At 34.7% G+C, this 23931-nt stretch overlaps 2 protein-coding genes across 2 annotated transcripts; one reads left to right on the top strand and one right to left on the bottom strand.

The window, feature by feature from the left end:
- Window positions 1-1759: 1759 nt before the first annotated feature.
- Window positions 1760-6593, bottom strand: LOC102805036 (galactosylceramide sulfotransferase-like). Its single transcript, XM_085501216.1, has 2 exons — window positions 6531-6593; window positions 1760-3834 (listed from the first exon to the last, which is right to left on the bottom strand). The coding sequence occupies exons 1-2, from the start codon at window positions 6561-6563 to the stop codon at window positions 2743-2745; spliced, it is 1125 nt and encodes a 374-aa protein (XP_085357342.1). The 5' UTR covers window positions 6564-6593; the 3' UTR covers window positions 1760-2742.
- Window positions 6594-10288: 3695 nt separating this feature from the next.
- LOC102805150 (TBC1 domain family member 7-like) lies at window positions 10289-21476 on the top strand. Its single transcript, XM_006814027.3, has 7 exons — window positions 10289-10777; window positions 12576-12656; window positions 13961-14145; window positions 14667-14807; window positions 15548-15693; window positions 20406-20535; window positions 21095-21476. The coding sequence occupies exons 1-7, from the start codon at window positions 10663-10665 to the stop codon at window positions 21179-21181; spliced, it is 885 nt and encodes a 294-aa protein (XP_006814090.1). The 5' UTR covers window positions 10289-10662; the 3' UTR covers window positions 21182-21476.
- The last annotated feature ends 2455 nt before the right edge of the window (window positions 21477-23931 follow it).

Here is a 23931-nt window from a genome sequence, read left to right as displayed (position 1 = left end):
CACGCTAAAAAAGCAAAGGCTCGTGGGTAGACGCTTGTTTATAAACAATGACACGCTATCGCCATCGGGCGCGTGCGCAAGTGACGACTCCTCCGCTTTAAGGTAGCGAGACTATTATTTCTGTAGAAAACTACCATTTTCACATTTATTTAATAATTAATGAAATACACTATAAACTTTCAAGTGATAAAGTCAACACTAATAACATAGAATATAAGACAATGCAGTGTTTATTCACCACTACTGGTTCAATGTCTTCCGAAATATTTCCGAGTTCCAAGAAGTCAGGCAAGTTTTTTGAAATAAATCGAAAAGCCGCGATATGAATGCGGTGCATTGGGAAAGGGCGTCGCGCACTGCGGAAACTTGGCAGTTATATCGATCTTCCCAACCCTGTTTCAGCACCTCCTCTAAGAATCACATTATTAGAATAGCAACGATTGCTGAAACAGAATTGTAAAATGAATCTGCAGACGCCACTGAGGAGATCAGACAGCTAAAGCGTAATGTGACGATGTATTATCAGTAGATATCTGACATGCTATGTGTATTTCCAACATGCAATTGGAAATTCATTGGAAAACAAATAACTAACAATGCATACATCAGAGACAATGAGGTCATATTTTGTCCGGGTTGATAGATATTTGCCCCTAAACGTGCAGATAAAGATTAGGTAATCTGGACAACACATACTCTGAAAGCATGGAAGAGACCTGTGCAAATTAAGCCGGATCTCGTGAATGTGGACTGAAGTGAATTGATGAAAACTCTACTACAGAAAATACTACTTTGACGTTTCTGTCTGATTGTAGGAAAGACGGATAGTTAAAACGAGCGTAATAAAATCATAACCCAATGAATTCTTTAAAAATGAATTAAGCAGAAAAAACAGATATTTTATTCTTGTCAGGGACACCCTAATTGTCCTATGCGTAATTCACCTATATGGTACTATGTTAGTACACTAAGAAATGTAACATTTGTAGACAAAAATGCATGTACCTGACCTCAACAAGTTGTTAGATATGTTTTCATTTAAAATGACTTATGTCAGTAAAGTTATTGCATTTAATCTATCCGACCAAATGCAGAGAATGTGATGATACGAGGAGGCAATATAAAGCGCTTAACATGGGACAGCTGCTGTGTCTACTAAAAACTCATCATATATTGTTTCTCTGTAGAATATAAAGATGAGCAGTGTCCATACTGGCTCCTTAAACTCAGTTTATTTATCATATGTTTTGTAACTTGTTTTGTAGTTTTATTGGATAGTGCAATGTATGCGACTTAGCCAAACAATTTATCCGAAGTTATGTTTATCTAAAAAAGTATGCGCCAGCTATAAAACAAAATTCTTCATGTCAGCTTATAAAGTGGGTCATTTATTGTATAATTTAATGCCGTGACAACTTTGAGAGTATTAAACTATTGTAACGCAAATCGTTCATATCGTATCTAATTAACTGAAAGAAGGTAGTGTGTATCGAACTGTTCAAAGTTAATAATATTCTGTATATTTAATTTTAGAAGATTTGGTGTAAAATACATATTCACGAGGTTTTAAATAGGTAAACTTAACAATTTCATTGGGTGTTTATCTAGCACAATTAGCTATAGGATAAAACAGTGTGAAAAAAACCGTATTTGCAATACAATATAAATATTAGATACCTCAACATCTTTACAATACGAATAATATATCAGATGTACAATACATACCTCAAAAGCTAGTTTAATACAAACTTCAAAATCATTTAGTGTTTCCTTTTATTACAAGCTTGTGTATTTGCATAATGCTCTGGACAATACACGAACCATCATTGTGACTACAAAATTCAAGAGAATGTTAGCCTATGCTACAAAAAACATGCGCGAATGCTCAGCACTGGCTTAGAAACTGTAAGTACCAGCTAAATCTGGCCCGTTTTAAAGACCCTGGTCTAGACCCTTAGCTCAGGCTAAGCACCCAAATACCATTGTATTCAATGATTATTTTAGGTATGCTATTCCCGACATGACAATCAACGCGTGCTAATATGTATACCTTCCTTGTAATCAGTTAAAACTGAGGTTAAAATGATTAAAATATATGTGTGTGTCATGGACAGTGCTAAGAGGGTATAGCCGATAAGCAAGCATATGAGATTAGCTTAGCACATTCATAGTGGAGCCTGAAAAAGACTATTGTGGTACTTAATCGATCCTTTTGTTTTGCAGATAGGATTAACTCGATCTTTTGTGGAATAGTTTATATAGGTAATTTCAACATAATTTTACTCTTCGAAACAGTAGTATATTTCTATTACAGTATCAGTACCGCCGGTTTTTAATCACTAGGTCACAATATACCAATCGCTACAGCTATCGAACCATAAACTTAATGTTCGATGAAAGTCGAGAATCAAAACGGTGCCATAGTTTGAGATTATGTGTATGCACCCTTTGTGTTATTAATTTCATTCAAAGTAGTTTATGCACGTTTGTGAAAATAAACATTCTCAAATTTATGTTCAGTAAATTATGGTGAATATATTAATTTCAAAATAATCAATGATGTCTACTGCAGCAACTTTTAGTATTCAGTACAACAGAGATTGTAAAACGGAGAGGAGTGGTAAAAACTATATCAACAGAAACTAGAGTACTGAAATAATATTCAGAGAGTTAAACTCTCGGTTTTGTTCTTAGTACTGTAATAATACTTATTAATAATAATTTATTCTTAGAAACAATTACCTAACATTCTTCAGTGTTGTTACTTTGTCGATTTGCAATACAATGAAACCACGCCGAAACGTCTCGTAATAAATTATTACAAAATGGAGATTTTCTGTCTCCTTTTAACTTCACTTTCTGGACAATATTTTTGTTAGTTGTAGTCGAAGTCACACATTGGTCGTGGACTTCAGAAAGCATTTCTCGTAACTCCTTTAATTCGTCATAGAAAGTTGGCCCGAATTCACGAATCTTGTCCCACAACGTTGCATTGAAGTGTTCATAGAGTAAGTAATCTGCTCTTGACCACAGTCGAACCTGGCCCTCTAGAGCCGGTGCTACTTCATTCCGATGTGCACGCTGGTTTTTGGCAAAGTAAAGAATGTTTTCAGTTTCCCAACATAACACGTGCTTCATCAAAATCAGGGATTCGTCAAAATATTCTGTGATGAGCACTAAATCTAGATCTTTACTGAGAGTGTTTATCCTGTTTTTTACAATGACGTCATCTGACGTTTCTTTTAAAGTCAAACCTAAATCCCTCATCATTTGATTTCTGGAGTGGTGTGTGCCACCATTTTCAAACCTCGTCGGATCTTCCATGAAACGGTGTAAGCTTTCCATGACAGGCTCTCGTTGCCATGGAAACGCGGACATGAGCGATTCCAATCTAGCAGTCGGCTCTCTGAGAATAGTGACTCGTTTGGGTGTACCCTGCATGTATGGGTCTGCCTCTGAATAGTTTATGTGACAAGTGAACACCTCGTATTTGGACTGTCCATCAACACTGCCACCTAGTGGCGGCAACAAGGTCGATTGATTGATAGGTTTGGATGCTGGCAACAGACCAAGAGTGGTGTCACGCGTCATCAGGAAGGACAGTTTCTTTTCATAGCCGTATCGACAGAAGATCGCATGAAGCGTGGTACTACCGGTCTTACAGGTTTTTCTATATACGTATGATGACGGTCGTTCACACAAGCGTGGTGACGATTTCACGTGTTCTGACTTCTGAGCTTGTATTTGGTGTATCAGTATGGAATCTTCTACTTTGTATTTGATTTGCAACGTTGCGATTGTCACGATGATAATCAACACCAGTAAAACTATGGTCTGAAATAGACAAGTATATATAACAGAAAAATACACATGACTGAGTATTGACACATATATATTCAAAAAAACACGCACACTTGTTCAAAACCACGCCCAAATAATTCTGTGTTCAATCAACATTTAACCAAACTTTGAGTTACGGCCAACATAGTGTTGTTAAACGTCGACATTTAGTAGCTCGAACTTTAATTGACACCAAACCGAAATATATAAATAGAATATTTTGTTTTGCTTAGTTGGTATTTAGACAATCCAAAAAAACACTCTTCGTAATGTGCAGAGATTTACATGAATATAGAAAAGTATTATGTATTAAGTTTGATAAAATAATGGAGGAATTTCTATATGATTTATTTATACACAACATTTCACAAAAGTGTAATAGATCTGTAGAAATACTAGTATCCAAATCTCTCCTACCTATATATTAATTACTCATTTGTTGTGTCCGAGCCTGTAGTACATATGCAGACTTTCCAAAAAGAAATTGTCTTTTTTCACTAAATTAAACCATTATACCAAGGGTTTTGTAGCATAGAGGGCGACTGGCCTTAACATTTAAAAAAGGCTTTGGCAGATACGACGAGCTGGTGCAGATTTCAAACAGAAACCTGACATCACTTCATGCATACCATGGAGTCCAAATAAATGTATCTTAATAATTTGAATATGTGTAGTTTAGTGTACTTGTCAAAATCCAAAATCCAACCTGTTAGTACATGTATCAAGTTAACATGTCCTGAAAATCCATTCATAATTTGTTGAAGAACATACATAACTGAGTCTCTCCCCTCCTGACAATTGCATGACATTTTTTCTATTTCAACACAAGTCATATTTACCAAAATCTAAAATTGTTTTTTTTTGTGTCATTGGCAATCCATATTTTGTTTGAGTTGTATTTACAAAACCGTAATTAACACTGTTAGCAAAAGAATCCGCCTGTTATGAATGAATATCATTCGAAAAATGGCTGTTTCCATGGCAACCAAATTTACTTCTTTACCAAAATCTAACCAATTGGTCGTTATTCCAAAGAAAACATTTCATTGGAATCCATTCATGACTTTTTATGTTATGAATAACAACTAATTCCCGAAATATGAAATACACATACTGCACTTTGACACATCATATCTCCAGTTGAAGACATTCTTATTACGAAACAACGAAACGAACACGCTAACGGATATGATAACTAGTACCAGTTGTTCAACATATATTTTCTATGTATTTTATTATTTTGTATTATAAATTCACTACTTAAAGACAAACAATACAACAGTAGGGCACATAATTTACATTAGTGTATTATATCGGTGAATTTACAACCCTCAAAACCTTTTGATAGTTTGACATATTTTTATAATCGGAATCTTTGAGCGCCAATTGTATTGTATTAGTGAATGGTTTTGTTTTGTATTTATAAACTTTTATTTAGAGTTTGCACTGAAATTAACAACATCTTACATACCTGGTTTGTACATTACAAATTGCATTTAATCTGTATATTGCGAAGCTCTCCCCCCCCCCATTTTTTATTACGAGAAGTCAACCTATTCCGTCGGACAGCAATGCAGTACTCTATCTCCAGGAAATATTTTACATATCCTTTGTGTGTCATGACCCCAAGTTTTCGGTTTTTATGTCTACGCAGTTAAATATATACGTTTTTGCTACCAGAACGAGGAAGTTGACTATTGAAACATGTAAATTGTTCATCCCAGAGTAGGATTTGTTGTGCATTCGGGAATGCCCTCAGGCCACCATAAACTCTACAGAATGTAGAATCATACACGGTGTTTGCTGCAAAATTAAACCTATTCAAGCATTTAAACATTCAACAATTTTTTGGCAATTATTTGAGAACTATTTTAAAACCTGGAAACCATTTTTACAAAAACGTGCAACATATACAGTTTTAAAATCTCAAAAAAATGTAAGAACTGACACGAAAATAATATTTATTTGACATTCGGAAATAACTTATTGTCTTTGAATTTTAAATATTGTTCACATGTTGAAGCTCCAAGATGTTAACGGTGTAAATCCAAGACTTTTTATTATCAAGAAACAAACAAATAATGTTATAACACTAAGTGCCTACAGACCGCACTTTTCAATTAATTAGTCATTTTGTGTAACCATCACTCGCCGAATACACCGGCACCAAAACAGCAAATACCATACTTGATATGTGGCAAAATAGCCCGGAACTCATCTTTCAGAACCCTATTCTAGAATCTACTATAATGTACTTGTACGTGTTATGAGCGAAATGTTGAAGGTGGATACTAGGAATCTGCAAAAATCCACATACTGTAAAATGACTAATTTTCACTGGGTTTAAATTTCACTGATTTACCATTTCAGGCATATTCAGTGGGTTTTAAATTCACGGTTTCGTCATTAAGATAATGTGTTTTATGCTAAATTTTACATATTGATGGTGTTTTAATTTAGCGCATTTTTCCAGTCAGCGAAATAAGCTAAATTAAAACCCAGTGAATAATTACCCCCTTTACAGTATCATTTAGCATGTGAGTATTGTTGCATTCCCAACAGTTTTAGGTGGTTGAGGTACCGTACATTCACAGTTTGTAGGATTGAATTTGCATTGTACAATGTGTATATGCAGTTTACACACAATATATTGTTATATCACAGCGTGAATATATGTAAATGTCACTCACCGTCCCTGATATTTGGAATCTGAAGTTTGCCATCGCTGCAAGCTACTTTGCAGACCGTTAACGTATCACAAATAATATACCCGACTTTCGTAATAGTGTGTTACGGGAACACACACCGCACAGATTGCGAGTATTATCTTTTATTGCGAACATGTTAGAATTATTTGCAGAGTTTAACGACATGAAGTAAAGTATATATGATTAAAAGCATTAATTACCCGACTTAACTTTTAGTGTGTCTTCATTCAGACTTTAATCGTCAAACAGTAAACACGATATCGAGCGTCGGAATAATAATTATGGAATAACTACTGTATTTGTAGTGAAATTGCAATCGAATCATTATACCTACACTAATTGCTATACGATAGCTGATGTGTTTACTGACAATCATTTTTTCCATTGGCGTTTCAGAATGTCCTTAGTTATATGCAGTGACCTGGTTATGGCATGGTATATGAGATCAAACTACCAATAACCCCCGATGTGCTACTACTAATAAGATACATATTAATCTAAGCATAATCACATTTATTTTAGTGTACGACACTCGATTTGCGACAGCCGTGGTACTATCACGGGGAAATCTTCTCCTCTGGGGTTCTCCACACGCGTCAGGGGGGGGGATCTCGTCTCGTCTCTATATCGCGTCCCCTTGAGGTACGGGATCTTACAGTCAAATAGACACACACAACGAAATACGTTTCAACTCTCGTCTTAGTCGGTCAATCGAGCACTCTATAAGACACAGCGCCCTGGGGAGAAGTACCCAAGACTACCGCAAGGCTGACCCAAGACTCGCCCAAGACTCTACAGGACTGGACTCTTAGACTGCCTCTGTCGTGGAGTACTCACCAAGACCAACTCAAACTCTCTTTATTCATTTTCAAAACTCTAACCAATTACAAAGCAGAAAAAAGACTCTGGGGCGTAACCTTCAATCATACAGCCAAACAAACTAAGTACTGAATACGTCATATCTTTTGATTAATCGTTCACTACATTAATAACTACGAATACCAACTGTCAGAAATAGTAGTCCGAATAGCGACGGTTATCTCGTAATTAGTTCCAAATCACTGAGTCGAGTTCCGTCCAGGACTTCACATGGCCTAAACGGTACCAGACATAACACAGTCATTCGTTAGTAATCAGCTAAATAAGTTGGTCAACAGATACGCGAAAACAAATTCATCATAGTACACATAGTACTCATGATCACTTAATTAAAGTAGCAAGACTATTATTTCTGTTGAAAATTACCATTTCAACAGCACTCTAGGAAATACTGTAGTGGTTGATGTGCGGTGGTCGTTGTGCGACACATGGTCAAATAACATGTAAAAACCCCTTAGTGTATTTGCAACGTGCAACCTCAAATACACAATAAGGTAATATTGATGCTGAAATGAACCTCAATAATAAGCGTGTAATTTCAAACTGTACGAGCATTAATTATATATTACTTACTGACATGTTGTAACTACTTCGGGTTACTTCTTGTTTTCTCAACTTTAATAATCAATTGAATAAATAAAAGAACGTTAACGTATCTCAAATATACTAGTTTTCGTGAAAACGTGTCATGTTAATACCCGCCACACAAGTTGCGAGTCAACTAAATTATTATTGTCAGATCAATTGCAGCGGAAAGTGAGAGAGGGATTATATACATTAATTACTACGTGACAGCTGGTGTGTCAACTATCAACATAATCACGGGCCATTTAGACATCTCCGGTGAGCATGGTGGGTACACCACGATATTTGGAGTTAGGTGCAAGATTGTGTCTTTCTATAGTAGTGTGGCAGCTAGACTATGTGTATTGTCTAGGGAGCTAAATCTGAGTAATAATAATAAACACAGACATATATTTAGACAATCTAAGTATCATCTAGAGCTAGAACAGGCAGCTACATGTTGACGGGGATCTTGTTAAAATATGTGGACACGTTATTGCCGCTAAAATTGCACGGTAGCGAATTATAGCTATAACGCATGCGTGGGACTAGTTAACATTTTATTTAATGCATAGAGCAGATTATAAAACTTCATATTAAAGCGGGGGAGTCGTCACCTGCACATGCGTCAGGTGGCTATATCGTGTCATTGTTTACAAACAAGCGTCTACCCATGAGCCTTTGCGTTTTAGCGTGTGTTGTTATCGTCGCTTGGGACCCAATTCCCGCGCGTGCGCAAGTGACGACCCTCTCGCTTTAAATTTCCCCAACATAAAATTAAGCAAATGCTATTATATTCCATGTTCCTCTTCCATCTTCCATCCATTACATTCCATTTTGTCTGCGACAACGGCAGACAAGATAGTGCAACGGATTGAATATTATTTCAAGCCACAGACTGCACATACATATACTAATTAAGTTTATAATTTTGAAATTTGTATTAATTAATACCTGAAATATAATATTATCGTGAACAAAGCGGTAATACTTCAAAGAAATTAGCACACTGTTTGTGGTATTTGAATAAAATTATTGTTGTTGCAGTAGTAACGCTAGAAATAGATAGCTAAACTGAATAGCGCTAAATGGCGGCAAATGCGCCTGAAAAATAATAATTTAAAATTCACATGACATCGTTTCTAAATATCGCTGTAGTTTATAACTTAGACCATGGAACTATAGTTCCATGCTTAGACTCTCTAAATAGAAAATCTTCAATAGTTCAGACAGAAAATGTTCATTTACATAACCGATCTGTTTGTGCCATTCATTACATATTGCGTGTTCAGATAACAATACAAAACAATAGAGTCAATGGAGAAATGTTCTGTGAAAAGTTAAAGCGGGAGGGTCGTCACCTGCGCACGCGCGGGAATTGAGTCCCAAGCGACGATAACAACACACGCTAAAAACGCAAAGGCTCGTGAGTAGACGCTTGTTTGTAAACAATGACACGCTATGGCTATCTGACGCATGCGCGGGTGACGACTCCCCGCTTTAAACGTACAGCCTGGTGGCGCATTCCCACAAAGTACAGTGTGTATACATTTGTTGAATGACGTCAATAATTACATAAATGCAAACATTGGATCATCAAAACAATAATATTTTCTCATTTTGAGAGTGGTTTGGACCTATTATTTCACGTGTTCCATATGAGGTACACAGCTGCTGATTGAAAACCTAGTTATAGCGTTATCAAATAAAAACATTATTTTTATACGGTTTAAAAAAACGTCATTAGGACGTTTAAAATTATAGTTACTTACGTATTTTATGAAAACGATCTAAAAACATGACATAGAAGTGTTTTTAAACGTCATTATAACGTAATTTTCTACAATGCTTTTATTATATATCGCACTGTCGTACTATTACATGGGCTTGATAATTAAATAAATTCACATCAATGTCTTTATATGTACAAATGCATATTAAAATCTAGGTTGCCCGTAACTGTATGTTAGGTTAAGCAAACTGAGCAAACAAAATGCACGCGAGGTGTTGTAGAAAAGAAAGATTGTTACATTCAAGAAAAATACTGTGCAGATTAGATACCATGAAAAAAATATTGTACTGGTTTTCCATCGCCCCATGATTTCAAATGATTAACCCCGGAAGCACATTGCATTAGGCAAACCAATGTTGTTAACCCTTTGATCCCTCCGTTTACAACATGGATTATTGTATTTTCCAATCACTGCAGTATGCACTACCAGTATATTTACGCACACGTATGCACTGGCCCGCCCTCTGGAGTAACGTTCTCTGACACTTATTTGACCCTACAATCGTCACCTGATCAAAACACGTGACTATCACGGTTTTCCTACTGCTTTCCTATCTGGATAACTATAAGTCTTTGTTCCAGTTCAATGTCTTAGACTTGTTGTATACCCTTGAATAATTCTGAGTGGTTTTTACAGCTCATCGTATTGTGTTGACAAACATGCTAAGTGACAAACGACAGACGGGCAGCAATGCCGATAACACCGAGATGTAAAAAATGATCGTTGTGGTGGGGCCGAGGACAATCCACTCAGTCAGCCGCTCACGCCATAGACGTCCAGTCACTGTGTTTCATCAATACCGTCCAGCATCATTACCAAACGATTAGTAACATAAACAGTGCTCCCTCGAGGCCAGAGCGGGTATCTACGACGTTGTCATGTCATACAACAACGACGAGAGAAACTTCCGCTCACATTATTACGAGAAAGTCGGTTTTAAAGGAGTTGAAGAAAAAAGATCTTTAGAAATTTTACTTAAAGAAGATCCCTTAGGTTAGTTTTTTTCCGTTCTTGGCAAGTATTGGTGATGAGGTAATTTACGTACATGTAAATAAAATGTATAATTTATCATAACGGCATGGTTGCATGAGCAGGAGGTTGACCATGACGTCATGATTGAATGGAGGGAAAATGGGGGACGGTCGATTCGTCCCAAATCACATTCGTCCCAAGTCTATTCGTCCCACAAGTCGATTCGTCTCAAGTCGATTCGTCCCACAAGTTAATTCGTCCCAAAGTCGATTCGTCCCACAAGTTGATTCGTCCCAAAGTCGATTCGTCCCACAAGTCGATTCGTCAGATTTAAGGTTAGCCCACTACTAACTCGCCAAATAAACACAAACACATCCAAACAACGAACTGTTCACGTACACGTCATGCACTGGCATGCGTAACTGTTCGTTGCGCCATTTTGTTTTTGCCGACGTTATAAACAAATACACCGTACACGCAACGTAGAGTTATTAGTTAATAAATACAAATACACCGTACATGCAACGTACAAGTTATTAGTTAATAAATAAATACAAACACACCTTACATGCAACGTAGAGTTATTAGTTAATAAATACAAATACATCGTACATGCAACGTACACGTTATTAGTTAATAAATACAAATACATCGTACATGCAACGTACAAGTTATTAGTTAATAAATACAAATACACCGCACACGCAACATAGAGTTATTAGTTAGCGTGTCAGTAACAGTTGGCATAGAAATTGACCCTGCTCAAGATCGTAACGCTGACCAAAAATATAAAAAAAATGGACGAATGTGAATTGGGACGAATGTGAAATGGGACGAATGTGAATTGGGACGAATCGACTTGTGGTACGAATGTGAATTGGGACGAATCGACTTGTGAGACGAATGTGAATTGGGACGAATCGACTTGTGGGACGAATGTGTTGGGACGAATGTGAATTGGGACGAATTGACTGTGAATCAAAATGGTTACCATACTAATATTTCTTTCATTTAGTTTAATGCATTTTTAGCTCCGCTTTCGACTTTGTCCGTCGTCGTCCTGCGTCCGTCGTCCGTCGTCCGTGTCAATGTTTTACTTATTCGACTTCTTCTTGAAAACTACAAGCCTGAATGCTTTGATATTTGGTGTATATGTACCTTGGGTAGACCTCTCTCAGATTTGTTCATTTCATGATCATATCTTCAATTCTCTAATTTTGGTGAATATTTTTGTCATTTTTGGTAAAAAGTGATATTTTCGACTTCTTGTTAAAAACCGCAAGTCCAATTGCTTTGATGTTACATATATAGGTACTACATGTGTACATGTGGGCCTCTCTCAGATTTGTTCATTTCATGATGATATCTTTAATTTTCTAATTTTGGTGAATATTTTTGGTAAAAAGTGATATTTTCTTCTTAAAAACCACAATCATTTACGGTGAAAAATGATATTTTTGAATTCTTGTTGAAAACAGCAAGTCCCATTGCATTGATACTATGCATATTGTTCATTTTCTAATGATATCTTCTGTTCTTTAATTGAAATGTGCATTGCTAACAGCTGGGCTATCTCAGCCGATAGGCTGCTTGTTTTTATTTTCAAGATGGCGTTTCAGTGAATGTTTTTTGAAATTGTTCACATAATGTATTATTATAAGAAACCAAATCTTCTAGTCGCTATGTATATTATAAATACATCAGAAAATATTTGAATATAACCACAATTTTATTTGAAAAAATTCTAAAAATATGTAAAAAAAGTAATCATAAATATTGATATTATTAATCAATATTCTAATGTCTTTTGTTTAATCAGATCTTGATAAACTAAGCACATTTTGTCAGCGTTTTCCTGTTCCATCTTTGTACAGACCATTTGTATGGAAAGTTATATTAGGTAAGTACAGGTAAATATTAACTGTGGTAACCGGTTATCTTCTAAATTTAGTCACTTTTTTTGGAAATCAAATGCTGCCTTTTTAATGCTGTCTTTTTTTATGTATTGTCCACGCTTAGGCCAGACTTTTATTATCCCTTGTTTCGCGAACCCGCTGAATGAACAGGAGCCGAAAATGAAATAAAAATAAAATTTTATTTCAGCGTAATTTCTCGCGCCCGTCGACTTGTGAGTGCAAAAATTGCTAGAAAAAATAAAATGTTATGTTCATTTTTTTTTTCGCCCGCAGCCTAACAAATCCAAGTTGCATTTTCATGGGAGTTTTCATGAGAAATCCTTCATTAATGTTGAAAATTGTGCCACAATTGGCGACATTGCCAACCATGTTGTACATGGAATGAAGTTTTATTTCATTTCTTCTCTCCGATCAATGATCTTACTTAGAATTCTTTGAGAATCACACAAATCTAATGGAAAAAAAGAATTAATTATATTTTTTTTCTGCCCTCCTCAAACAAATTGACTTATAAAAACTCGAGAAATAAGAAAAAAAAAATCTGGCCTAATGGTCATATTTTAATAGATGATTTAAATAGTCTGTATTGCTTATAACAACAATTGTTATTCTAGTTTGCTAATGTGAATTATTTTACCGTTAAGTTGCACAAGATGTATTTTAACTTCTCTGAATGACTAGAAATAGTATCAGTCATATTTTGTCATGTGTTCAAAATAGTGATATATTAATCACGTTTCAGTATCTCAACATTGTGAAGGAGATGTTGTTTATTTCTTCTTATATTAGTTATTTGTATATGGGCATTGCCTGAATTAAAGTGATAATAATATGAGGTTATTACGAGGATACCTCAAAGTATGAACAAAGACAGTACAGAGGCAATATGCAACTGTGTACTGTCTGAGTGTATCCTCGCAATACCCTTATTATTATTATACGTCTTTTCCTTACACCATGGGAATGCTGAAATTCAAAATGTTTAGAACAAAATCAGTGAAATTCTCTGTGTGGAGTCCGGTCACACCCTGGTGGCAGCCATGTTTGTTTTTATTATAAGAGGATGCTTACGCACATAATCACAGACATTCCATATTTTGAATTCGCATTTCCTAATATGGTAGGATGAAAATAACACTGTAACTTATGGCATTATGGTGACGGATGTATAATAATAAATAATATTGAAAGTTAAGTTATCCAATATCTCGATCCACAACCCGACTGGTGCCCGGTCAAATTATATTCACAAAATTTATCATTACGTTTTTATCTATTTTCCCCGTAGGTATTTTGCCTCTTCATCAGACTATCCATACATTTGTGACGAAACAACGATATGAGCAGTATCACAATTCACATCAAGCTTTGATTATTATGAGACAAGTCACACCAGCCATGGATATCCAGAAAATTCATTTACAAATGTACCAATTAGAAGAGGGGGAATTACCATTAGAGGACAGCCTGGAGGTAGTGTATGTGAATATTGGGAAAAAAATTACTGTAAACCGTTTCACTGCTAGAAATTTTAGGATTTTATGGTATTCATGTGAAGACGAAATTTTGCGATAGTCACCAGCGCTCAGAAATTTTCACCGCTACAAAATATTGAGATTTTTCAATAACTGTCTCTGTCTTAAAATGGGACATTTTCTTGAGCAGCAACACCCTAGTTTTAAACCAAGGATTGTTGTGTGGATGCATGGTCACAACGGATTGAGCTAAAATGTGATTTGTTGTTAGATGCAACATATAGTTTACTATGATACATACATGAATCAGGTGCGATTTCTACAGGCCTACAAAAACACTTAAGTCACCAAATTCACTTTGTTAAAGAACCACTACCAGAACCCCAACACCAAACAAGTTGTTCGCGTCCTTGCCGTCCTTTCACTATATTTAAAGTGAATACATGTACAGAGAAAATTATCATCAATCTATTGTAAACAATTTATTGATTTTTGAATTATTCTGTTCTCTATTTCTAGTATTCAGTGCCACATTATGATTCTTTTGAGTCAATATGCACCTGTATGAGTGACATTATTGAAGAAGAAGTGGACGTGTATTGGTTGAGCGTTAGATTTCATAAACTTTTTGAAAAGTACCAGGAAGTCATTCCTAAATTAGTAAGTATTTGCTTTTTGCACATTGTGTTGGGGTGTTTTATTTAGGCACTACCACATGTTTTGAAATGTATTATTTGTCATCTTGCAGTGGTTTGGGTGTATGCACATTTCTAAGCAAACTTAACCTTAATAGTCATGTTTATAGTCTGTACTTTCCTTCAGAAGATTGGAATAAAAATAGCCAATTTTTTTTAGTAAAAACTGAAAATTGACTAAAATTTTGTCTGTTAGCTCCAAAATTAGGGTTTGTTTCCAGAAGAATATTTGAAAAAAAGTGCAGAAAAATTTAGGCAAGAACAAATGAAAAGGTTAAAGATGCTTTGCAAGAAGTCAGTACAGTAATCAAACCAACTGGCACGTAGCGATAGTTGATGCGATCCTGTACTGCCTAAGTCCACACTTTCTGGTATTCTTGTGGTTATCTTATCAAACATGTTTTTTTCTGCTTGTAGTATTACTTAACAATGAAAATTGATTATGCGCTGTGTTTTCTTTCTGTGGCGGAATTTTATTTACGTCACAAGGTGCATTACTTCTGCGTTCGATGCAAACAAACAAGAGTTTGAAAGTGACATTAGTTATTTAGAACACCAATTTTATTGTTTTCAGTGTTAGTTCATATGTATATATTTGGTATATATTTTTGAGGTTGAATTGTTTTTGAACATTTTTGTTTCGAAAAAATATTTTTTTTATGACAAATTGGCATCTACCCCTAAACTTATACACGTTTTCTACAGAATGAAAAATTTGAATTTTTTCTGAAGAAAGAAGATTCCTCATTGTATACATATTTATCAGAGAACAACTTATTGAATAAATTGCCATATAAATCATGGTTTCAGCAGGGGTTTTGTAACGTGCTACCAGTGCCTGGGCTGGAAAGGTAATCATTTCACTTGAATCTTACTGTGATTGGATTGTGTGAGGCAGTTATGGTTGTGGCACGGAACAGATTAGCTTTCCTGTTTGGAAGTAACAATGTGCCTGTAACAGGGGAAAAAGTACAGTGTGAACATGGAAGAGCAAAAACAGATACAATAATTAAAAATTATAACCAACCAGCATTTGTGTTTTTTTTGCAATTGATTGTTTTATTCACCTCACACTGGGAGACCAGTCTCTCCCATTTTCTGTTGCTCACTAACTGTGGATGTGTCAACGATTTTAGGAATGAACATGGACGTTTATGCTTTTGTTGTGTATTGCACTTGTTGATTGGTAGTAGGATTCAACTGTCATTGAAATGTTAAAATATTTATAAAAAATGAAGGGAATTGGTTTGTTGTGTCATTTTTTGCTGAATGCCTTATTGCCTCACTTGAACATTGAACAAAGTTGGCAATTTCAATATCTGTCCAGAAACAAAGCTCAGCTGATAACAAAAATAACATTGCTATCAGAGATGAGGGTAAACCAGAGCACTCTTGATGTGTATGTTTAAACCCTAGCATTTCTGGCAAATTTGTTTGTGTCTTGGCTTGGACAGAAATTACTGTCGTACCTAGTGTGTTACTTTAGTCCTATGGAAAAGTGTACATATTTATTTACATGGGTATTTGACAATTTAAAATAAATTTGCAGTTTTGTTTTCCAAACTAAGGGGTTGACCATTATAAACTTAAGGTGTGATTGTGGAAAAGAAATACTAGTATCAGGCAACGTATAAAAAAAAATCTGTTCATTGAACATTCACATCTTACAGATTGCATTTTGTAATTTTTAGGTAGGGGGTGCAGATAAAAAATCATTGATGTTTGTGGCTATGAGATTCTTGCAAAATGCAGAATCGTCTGCTTAAATTTTTGCAACATTTTTTTTTTAAGTTTCTGCATTTATGAGACTCTAACAAAATCGTCTGCTTCAATTTTTGCAATATTTTTTTTTTTACGTTTCTGCATTTATGAGATTCTAGCAAAATCGACTGCTTCAATTTTTGCAATATTTTTTTTAAGTTTCTGCATTTATGAGATTCTAGCAAAATGAAAATCGTCTGCTTCAATTTTTGCAATATTTAGGGTTTCGAGCCCTATGGGTCGGAAACCCTTTTGTAATTGCTATGTTTATTATTATTATTCTTATTATTTTTCCACCGTTTTTTAAAGCACTGTAACTTTAAAAATAATGCTGCGATTGATTTGCTATTTTGCATGCTGATAAAGGGCCATGAGTTGTGGTGCATACCCCAAAACCAGCTATGTAGGCCACATGACCTGGCCGCCATCTTAGGTAGAAGACAAACCGGAAGTGCTCAATTGCACCACTTTCTGGGGGTCTAGGAACTTCCGGTTTTTTTGTGTGGCATCATTGGCTCATGTCTAGCAAATATCAGCAATAAAATCTTTAGCGGTCATGTGACATTGGCCGCCATATTGGATTTTCCGAAAATTGACAAAAAACTTTTAAAATCTTCTTCTCAAAAATGGCTCATTCATGTGATTATACATTTGCTTTGCAGCACCTATGGCCATAGCTCTACAAAGTGACTGAAGCAGATTTTTGAAAAATGGCTTCCTTTGGCAGCCATCTTGGATTTAAAAAAAAGTGAAAGTACGCTATAACTCATGAACAATTTGCCAGATTTAAACCAAAGTTGGCATACAACATCCCTTCAATAAGATGATTATGTGTTCATAAAAATATTTCCCATGATTCAAGTGGTTTTGGCGGCCATGTTGAATTTATCACAAAAATGCCAAAAAACTCAAAAAATTATCTTCTTAAAAACTGCTTGCTTGTTTGAAAAACAATTCGGCATATAGTATCTCTGTTGATAGCTTCACAAAGTGACTGAAGCAGATTTTTGAAAAATGGCTTCCTTTGGCAGCCATCTTGGATTTAGTAAAAAGTGAAAGTACGCTATAACTCATGAACAATTTGCCAGATTTAAACCAAAGTTGGCATACAACATCCCTTCAATAAGATGATTATGTGTTCATAAATATATTTCCCATGATTCAAGTGGTTTTGGCGGCCATGTTGAATTTATAACAAAAATGCCAAAAAACTCAAAAAATTATCTTCTAAAAAACTGCTTGCTTGTTTGAAAAACAATTCGGCATATAGCATCTCTGTTGATAGCTTCACAAAGTGACTGAAGCAGATTTTTGAAAAATGGCTTCCTTTGGCAGCCATCTTGGATTTAGTAAAAAGTGAAAGTACACTATAACTTATGAACGATTTGCCAGATTTAAACAAAACTTGGCATACAACATCCGCTCAATGAGATGATTATGTGTTCATGGAAATATTTCCCATGATTCAAGTGGTTTTGGCGGCCATGTTGAATTTATCACAAAAATTCAAAAAACCTCAAAAAAATATCTTGTTAAAAACTGCTTGCTTGTTTGAAAAGCAATTTAGCATATAGTATCTCTGTTGATAGCTCTACAAAGTTACTGAAGTAGATTTTTAAAAATGGCTTCCTTTGGCAGCCATCTTGGATTTAGTAAAAGAGAAAAAGTTCTATAACTCATGAACTATTTGTCCTTGCATTAAGTTTATCATATTCCTGTGAAATCAAATCCATATGTTGTGTAATTTGTCTGCTATCTTGCATTCTAGACATGAAACGTTCGTCAAATAATCACATCGAGCAAGTGCAATTTGTCATGAGCCACGCAGGCTCGAAACCCGTCATCGCTGCTATGCAGCTATATTTTTTTTAAGTTTCTGCATTTATGAGATTCTTGCAAAATACAAAATCGTCTGCTTCAATTTTTGCAATATTTTTTTTTTTAAGTTTCTGCATTTATGAGATTCTCGCAAAATACAAAATCGTCTGCTTCAATTTTTGCAATATTTTTTTTTTTTTAAAGTTTCTGCATTTATGAGATTCTTGCAAAATGCAAAATCGTCTGCTCCAATTTTTGCAATAATTTTTTTTGAAGTTTCTGCATTTATGAGATTCTCGCAAAATACAAAATCGTCCAGTCTGCTTCAATTTTTGCAATATTTTTTTTTTAAGTTTCTGCATTTATGAGATTCTTGCAAAATGCAAAATCGTCTGCTTCAATTTTTGCATTATTTTTGTTGTTGAAGTTTCTGCATTTATGAGATTCTTGCAAAATGCAAAATCGTCTGCTTCAATTTTTGCATTATTTTTTTTTGGTAGATTCTGCATTTATGAGATTCTTGCAAAATGCAAAATCGTCTGCTTCAATTTTTGCATTATTTTTGTTGTTGAAGTTTCTGCATTTATGAGATTCTTGCAAAATGCAAAATCGTCTGCTTCAATTTTTGCATTATTTTTGTTGTTGAAGTTTCTGCATTTATGAGATTCTTGCAAAATGCAAAATCGTCTGCTTCAATTTTTGCATTATTTTTTTTTGGAAGATTCTGCATTTATGAGATTCTTGCAAAATGCAAAATCGTCTGCTTCAATTTTTGCATTATTTTTGTTGTTGAAGTTTCTGCATTTATGAGATTCTTGCAAAATGCAAAATCGTCTGCTTCAATTTTTGCATTATTTTTTTTTAAAGTTTCTGCATTTATGAGATTCTTGCAAAATGCAAAATCGTCTGCTCCAATTTTTGCAATAATTTTTTTTGAAGTTTCTGCATTTATGAGATTCTCGCAAAATACAAAATCGTCCAGTCTGCTTCAATTTTTGCAATATTTTTTTTTGAAGTTTCTGCATTTATGAGATTCTTGCAAAATGCAAAATCGTCTGCTTCAATTTTTGCAATATTTTTTTTTGAAGTTTCTGCATTTATGAGATTCTTGCAAAATGCAAAATCGTCTGCTTCAATTTTTGCATTATTTTTGTTGTTGAAAATTCTGCATTTATGAGATTCTTGCAAAATGCAAAATCGTCTGCTTCAATTTTTGCATTATTTTTGTTGTTGAAGTTTCTGCATTTATGAGATTCTTGCAAAATGCAAAATCGTCTGCTTCAATTTTTGCATTATTTTTGTTGTTGAAAATTCTGCATTTATGAGATTCTTGCAAAATGCAAAATCGTCTGCTTCAATTTTTGCAATATTTTTTTTTGAAGTTTCTGCATTTATGAGATTCTTGCAAAATGCAAAATCGTCTGCTTCAATTTTTGCATTATTTTTGTTGTTGAAAATTCTGCATTTATGAGATTCTTGCAAAATGCAAAATCGTCTGCTTCAATTTTTGCAATATTTTTGTTGTTGAAGTTTCTGCATTCATGTATAAAAGCTAGGTCAAAAAAAAAATTATGAATAAAATTTGTTTCAGTCTGGCTTAAAACAAATACTACTCTGGGTACGCATAATTGAAAAAAATCAGCATCATTATAATCACGAAAAAAAGCTAAAACATAAGTGAAAACAAAAATTTTAAATTTGCACAGTATTATCTTGCACTCTTAATTTTTATGATCAACCCCGTGATTAATTTCTACTGCATAGCGTGACCACTTCGTTAATTCTTGTTTATTAGTGGTGCTTGTGTATTGTAGTTTGTCTATTTTGATTTTTCTTGGATGATTAAACTCATAAAATAATTTGACCTGAACTTGACTGGGCTGTTAAAATAATCTCCACAGTTTAGGCATCATTATAAACCCTACATGAGCCTTTACCTCGCTGACAAATCTATTAAATCTGATAAATCTGCTTTGTCCAACAGAATATGGGATAAAATGATTGGTGGTTCCAGTGCAATATTAATATTTACTGCACTGTCACTGCTTGTTACATTCAAAAGATCAATATTAAATAAGAAATCACCAGATGAAGTCCTTAAGTTTTTTGAAATGGTAAGTTCTATATAAACATTGTAAAAAAAGTAAGGCAAACAAAAAATTGAATTGGAGCCTATGCCGACATGGCATTTTAATCTGATTGGGCTCTCATCACTACATGTAGTATTTCCCATCATATTGTGTTACAAAATGTATGTACTAGATTGCATTTTTATTAACTTTGCACACTCAGGAGGGTCTGTCTGTCTGTCTTTCTGTCCGTCTGTCTGTCTGTTTCACCATTATCTCGCTGGCTGACTGGCATACAACTTGATACTTCTCTACTGAACATCAGACCTACTTTTTTAAAATCAAGCTCTGCATATGACTTAGCTAATTTGCATATCGATCAACTGTTTTTTGTTTGTTCATTCTGCATCATAACTATAGTTTTTAATTTGGTTTGATACTTACCACCTTTATAATAATTTTCATTATTTCGCTTTAGACATTCTTGGAAAACTCGCATCAATTTCAAATTTAAACTAATAGAATTTCGTGTGTTGTATCACGCCATAGCTTAACTTGGCTAGATTATTATTTAATATTCCGTTCATGTCTGGTTGTTTTTTAGATTCCACCTGATAATACTGATATGGTAGTCAACAAGGCCTTGGAACTATGGAACAAATATGGCAGTCCTCTAAAGCCAGATATATAACATTATGAGTCATCATTGTTCCAATCTATTGTACGGGCATTGTCTTCTAATTGCGATATCCCTGTCGAGAAGTCTTCAGTTGCGCTAAAATAACTTAGACTGAAGTTTGAGTTATGATAGCAAATATTTCATACACATTGGAAAAACTGTGGTGGGAGAAGCTGGTATTTCCACTATTGTATCGGCGTTTACTTAAGAAGAATGGGTGCATTTTCAAGCCAGACCAATATTATTTGTTTCTTTTTCAGGAGATCCCATTAGAATTTAGTAAAACAGCAAAACTTCATGGAAATAATTACTATCTACACATAAGAATATCTTGTTGAAAGTTTCACATTTTATCAATACATTTACACAACAGCCATGTGCCATACATGTAATTTCACATTATATGTGTACGTTTACACAACAGCCAAGTACCATACATGTAATTTCACATTCTGTGCATGTTTACACAACAGCCAAGTGACATACATGTAATTTCACATTCTATGTGTATGTGTACACAACAGCCAAGTACCATACATGTAATTTCACAGTCTATGTGTATGTTTACACAACAGCCAAGTACCATACATGTAATTTCACATTCTGTGCATGTTTACACAACAGCCAAGTGACATACATGTAATTTCACATTCTATGTGTATGTGTACACAACAGCCAAGTACCATACATGTAATTTCACAGTCTATGTGTATGTTTACACAACAGCCAAGTACCATACATGTAATTTCACATTCTGTGCATGTTTACACAACAGCCAAGTACCATACATGTAATTTCACATTCTATATGTACGTTTACACAACAGCCAAGTACCATACATGTAATTTCACATTCTATGTGTACGTTTACACAACAGCCAAGTACCATACATGTAATTTCACATTCTGTGCATGTTTACACAACAGCCAAGTACCATACATGTAATTTCATATTCTATGTGTACGTTTACACAACAGCCAAGTACCATACATGTAATTTTATATTCTATGTGTACGTTTACATAACAGCCAAGTACCATACATGTAATTTCACATTCTATGTGTACGTTTACACAAGAGCCAAGTACCATACATGTAATTTCACATTCTATGTGTATGTTTACACAACAGCCAAGTACCATACATGTAATTTCACATTCTATTTGTACGTTTACACAACAGCCAAGAGCCATACATGTAATTTCATATTCTATGTGTACGTTTACACAACAGCCAAGTACCATACATGTAATTTCACATTCTATGTGTACGTTTACACAACAGCCAAGAGCCATACATGTAATTTCATATTCTATGTGTACGTTTACACAACAGCCAAGTACCATACATGTAATTTCACATTCTATGTGTACGTTTACACAACAGCCAAGAGCCATACATATAATTTCACATTCTATGTGCATGTTTACACAACAGCCAAGTACCATACATGTAATTTCACATTCTATATGTATGTTTACACAACAGTCAAGAGCCATACATGTAATTTCACATTCTATGTGCATGTTTACACAACAGCCAAGTACCATACATGTAATTTCACATTCTATATGTATGTTTACACAACAGCCAAGCGCCATACATGTAATTTCACATTCTATGTGCATGTTTACACAACAGCCAAGTACCATACATGTAATTTCACATTCTATGTGTACGTTTACACAACAGCCAAGAGCCATACATATAATTTCACATTCTATGTGCATGTTTACACAACAGCCAAGTACCATACATGTAATTTCACATTCTATATGTATGTTTACACAACAGCCAAGAGCCATACATGTAATTTCACATTCTATGTGCATGTTTACACAACAGCCAAGTACCATACATGTAATTTCACATCTATGTGTACGTTTACACAACAGCCAAGTACCATACATGTAATTTCACATTCTATGTGTACGTTTACACAACAGCCAAGAGCCATACATATAATTTCACATTCTATGTGCATGTTTACACAACAGCCAAGTACCATACATGTAATTTCACATTCTATATGTATGTTTACACAACAGTCAAGAGCCATACATGTAATTTCACATTCTATGTGCATGTTTACACAACAGCCAAGTACCATACATGTAATTTCACATTCTATATGTATGTTTACACAACAGCCAAGCGCCATACATGTAATTTCACATTCTATGTGCATGTTTACACAACAGCCAAGTACCATACATGTAATTTCACATTCTATGTGTACGTTTACACAACAGCCAAGAGCCATACATATAATTTCACATTCTATGTGCATGTTTACACAACAGCCAAGTACCATACATGTAATTTCACATTCTATATGTATGTTTACACAACAGCCAAGAGCCATACATGTAATTTCACATTCTATGTGCATGTTTACACAACAGCCAAGTACCATACATGTAATTTCACATTCTATGTGTATGTTTACACAACAGCCAAGTACCATACATGTAATTTCACATTCTATGTGCATGTTTACACAACAGCCAAGTACCATACATGTAATTTCACATTCTATGTGTACGTTTACACAACAGCCAAGAGCCATACATGTAATTTCACATTCTATGTGCATGTTTACACAACAGCCAAGTACCATACATGTAATTTCACATTCTATGTGTACGTTTACACAACAGCCAAGAGCCATATATGTAATTTCACATTCTATGTGCATGTTTACACAACAGCCAAGTACCATACATGTAATTTCACATTCTATGTGTACGTTTACACAACAGC

This window comes from Saccoglossus kowalevskii, chromosome 7 (assembly GCF_978046115.1).
Source record: "Saccoglossus kowalevskii chromosome 7, keSacKowa6.1, whole genome shotgun sequence".
NCBI lineage: Eukaryota > Metazoa > Hemichordata > Enteropneusta > Harrimaniidae > Saccoglossus > Saccoglossus kowalevskii.
This window is presented reverse-complemented; position numbering and strand designations above follow the sequence as displayed.

Coding starts and splice junctions, on each gene's coding strand:
- LOC102805036 (XM_085501216.1), bottom strand. CDS start 6,563: ATGGCAAACTTCAGATTCCAAATATCAGGGACG. Junction 3,835..6,530: donor GATTCCAAATATCAGGGACG/GTGAGTGACATT, acceptor TGTCTATTTCAG/ACCATAGTTTTACTGGTGTT.
- LOC102805150 (XM_006814027.3), top strand. CDS start 10,663: ATGTCATACAACAACGACGAGAGAAACTTCCGCTCACATTATTACGAG. Junction 12,657..13,960: donor TGTATGGAAAGTTATATTAG/GTAAGTACAGGT, acceptor TTTTCCCCGTAG/GTATTTTGCCTCTTCATCAG. Junction 15,694..20,405: donor CCAGTGCCTGGGCTGGAAAG/GTAATCATTTCA, acceptor TTTGTCCAACAG/AATATGGGATAAAATGATTG.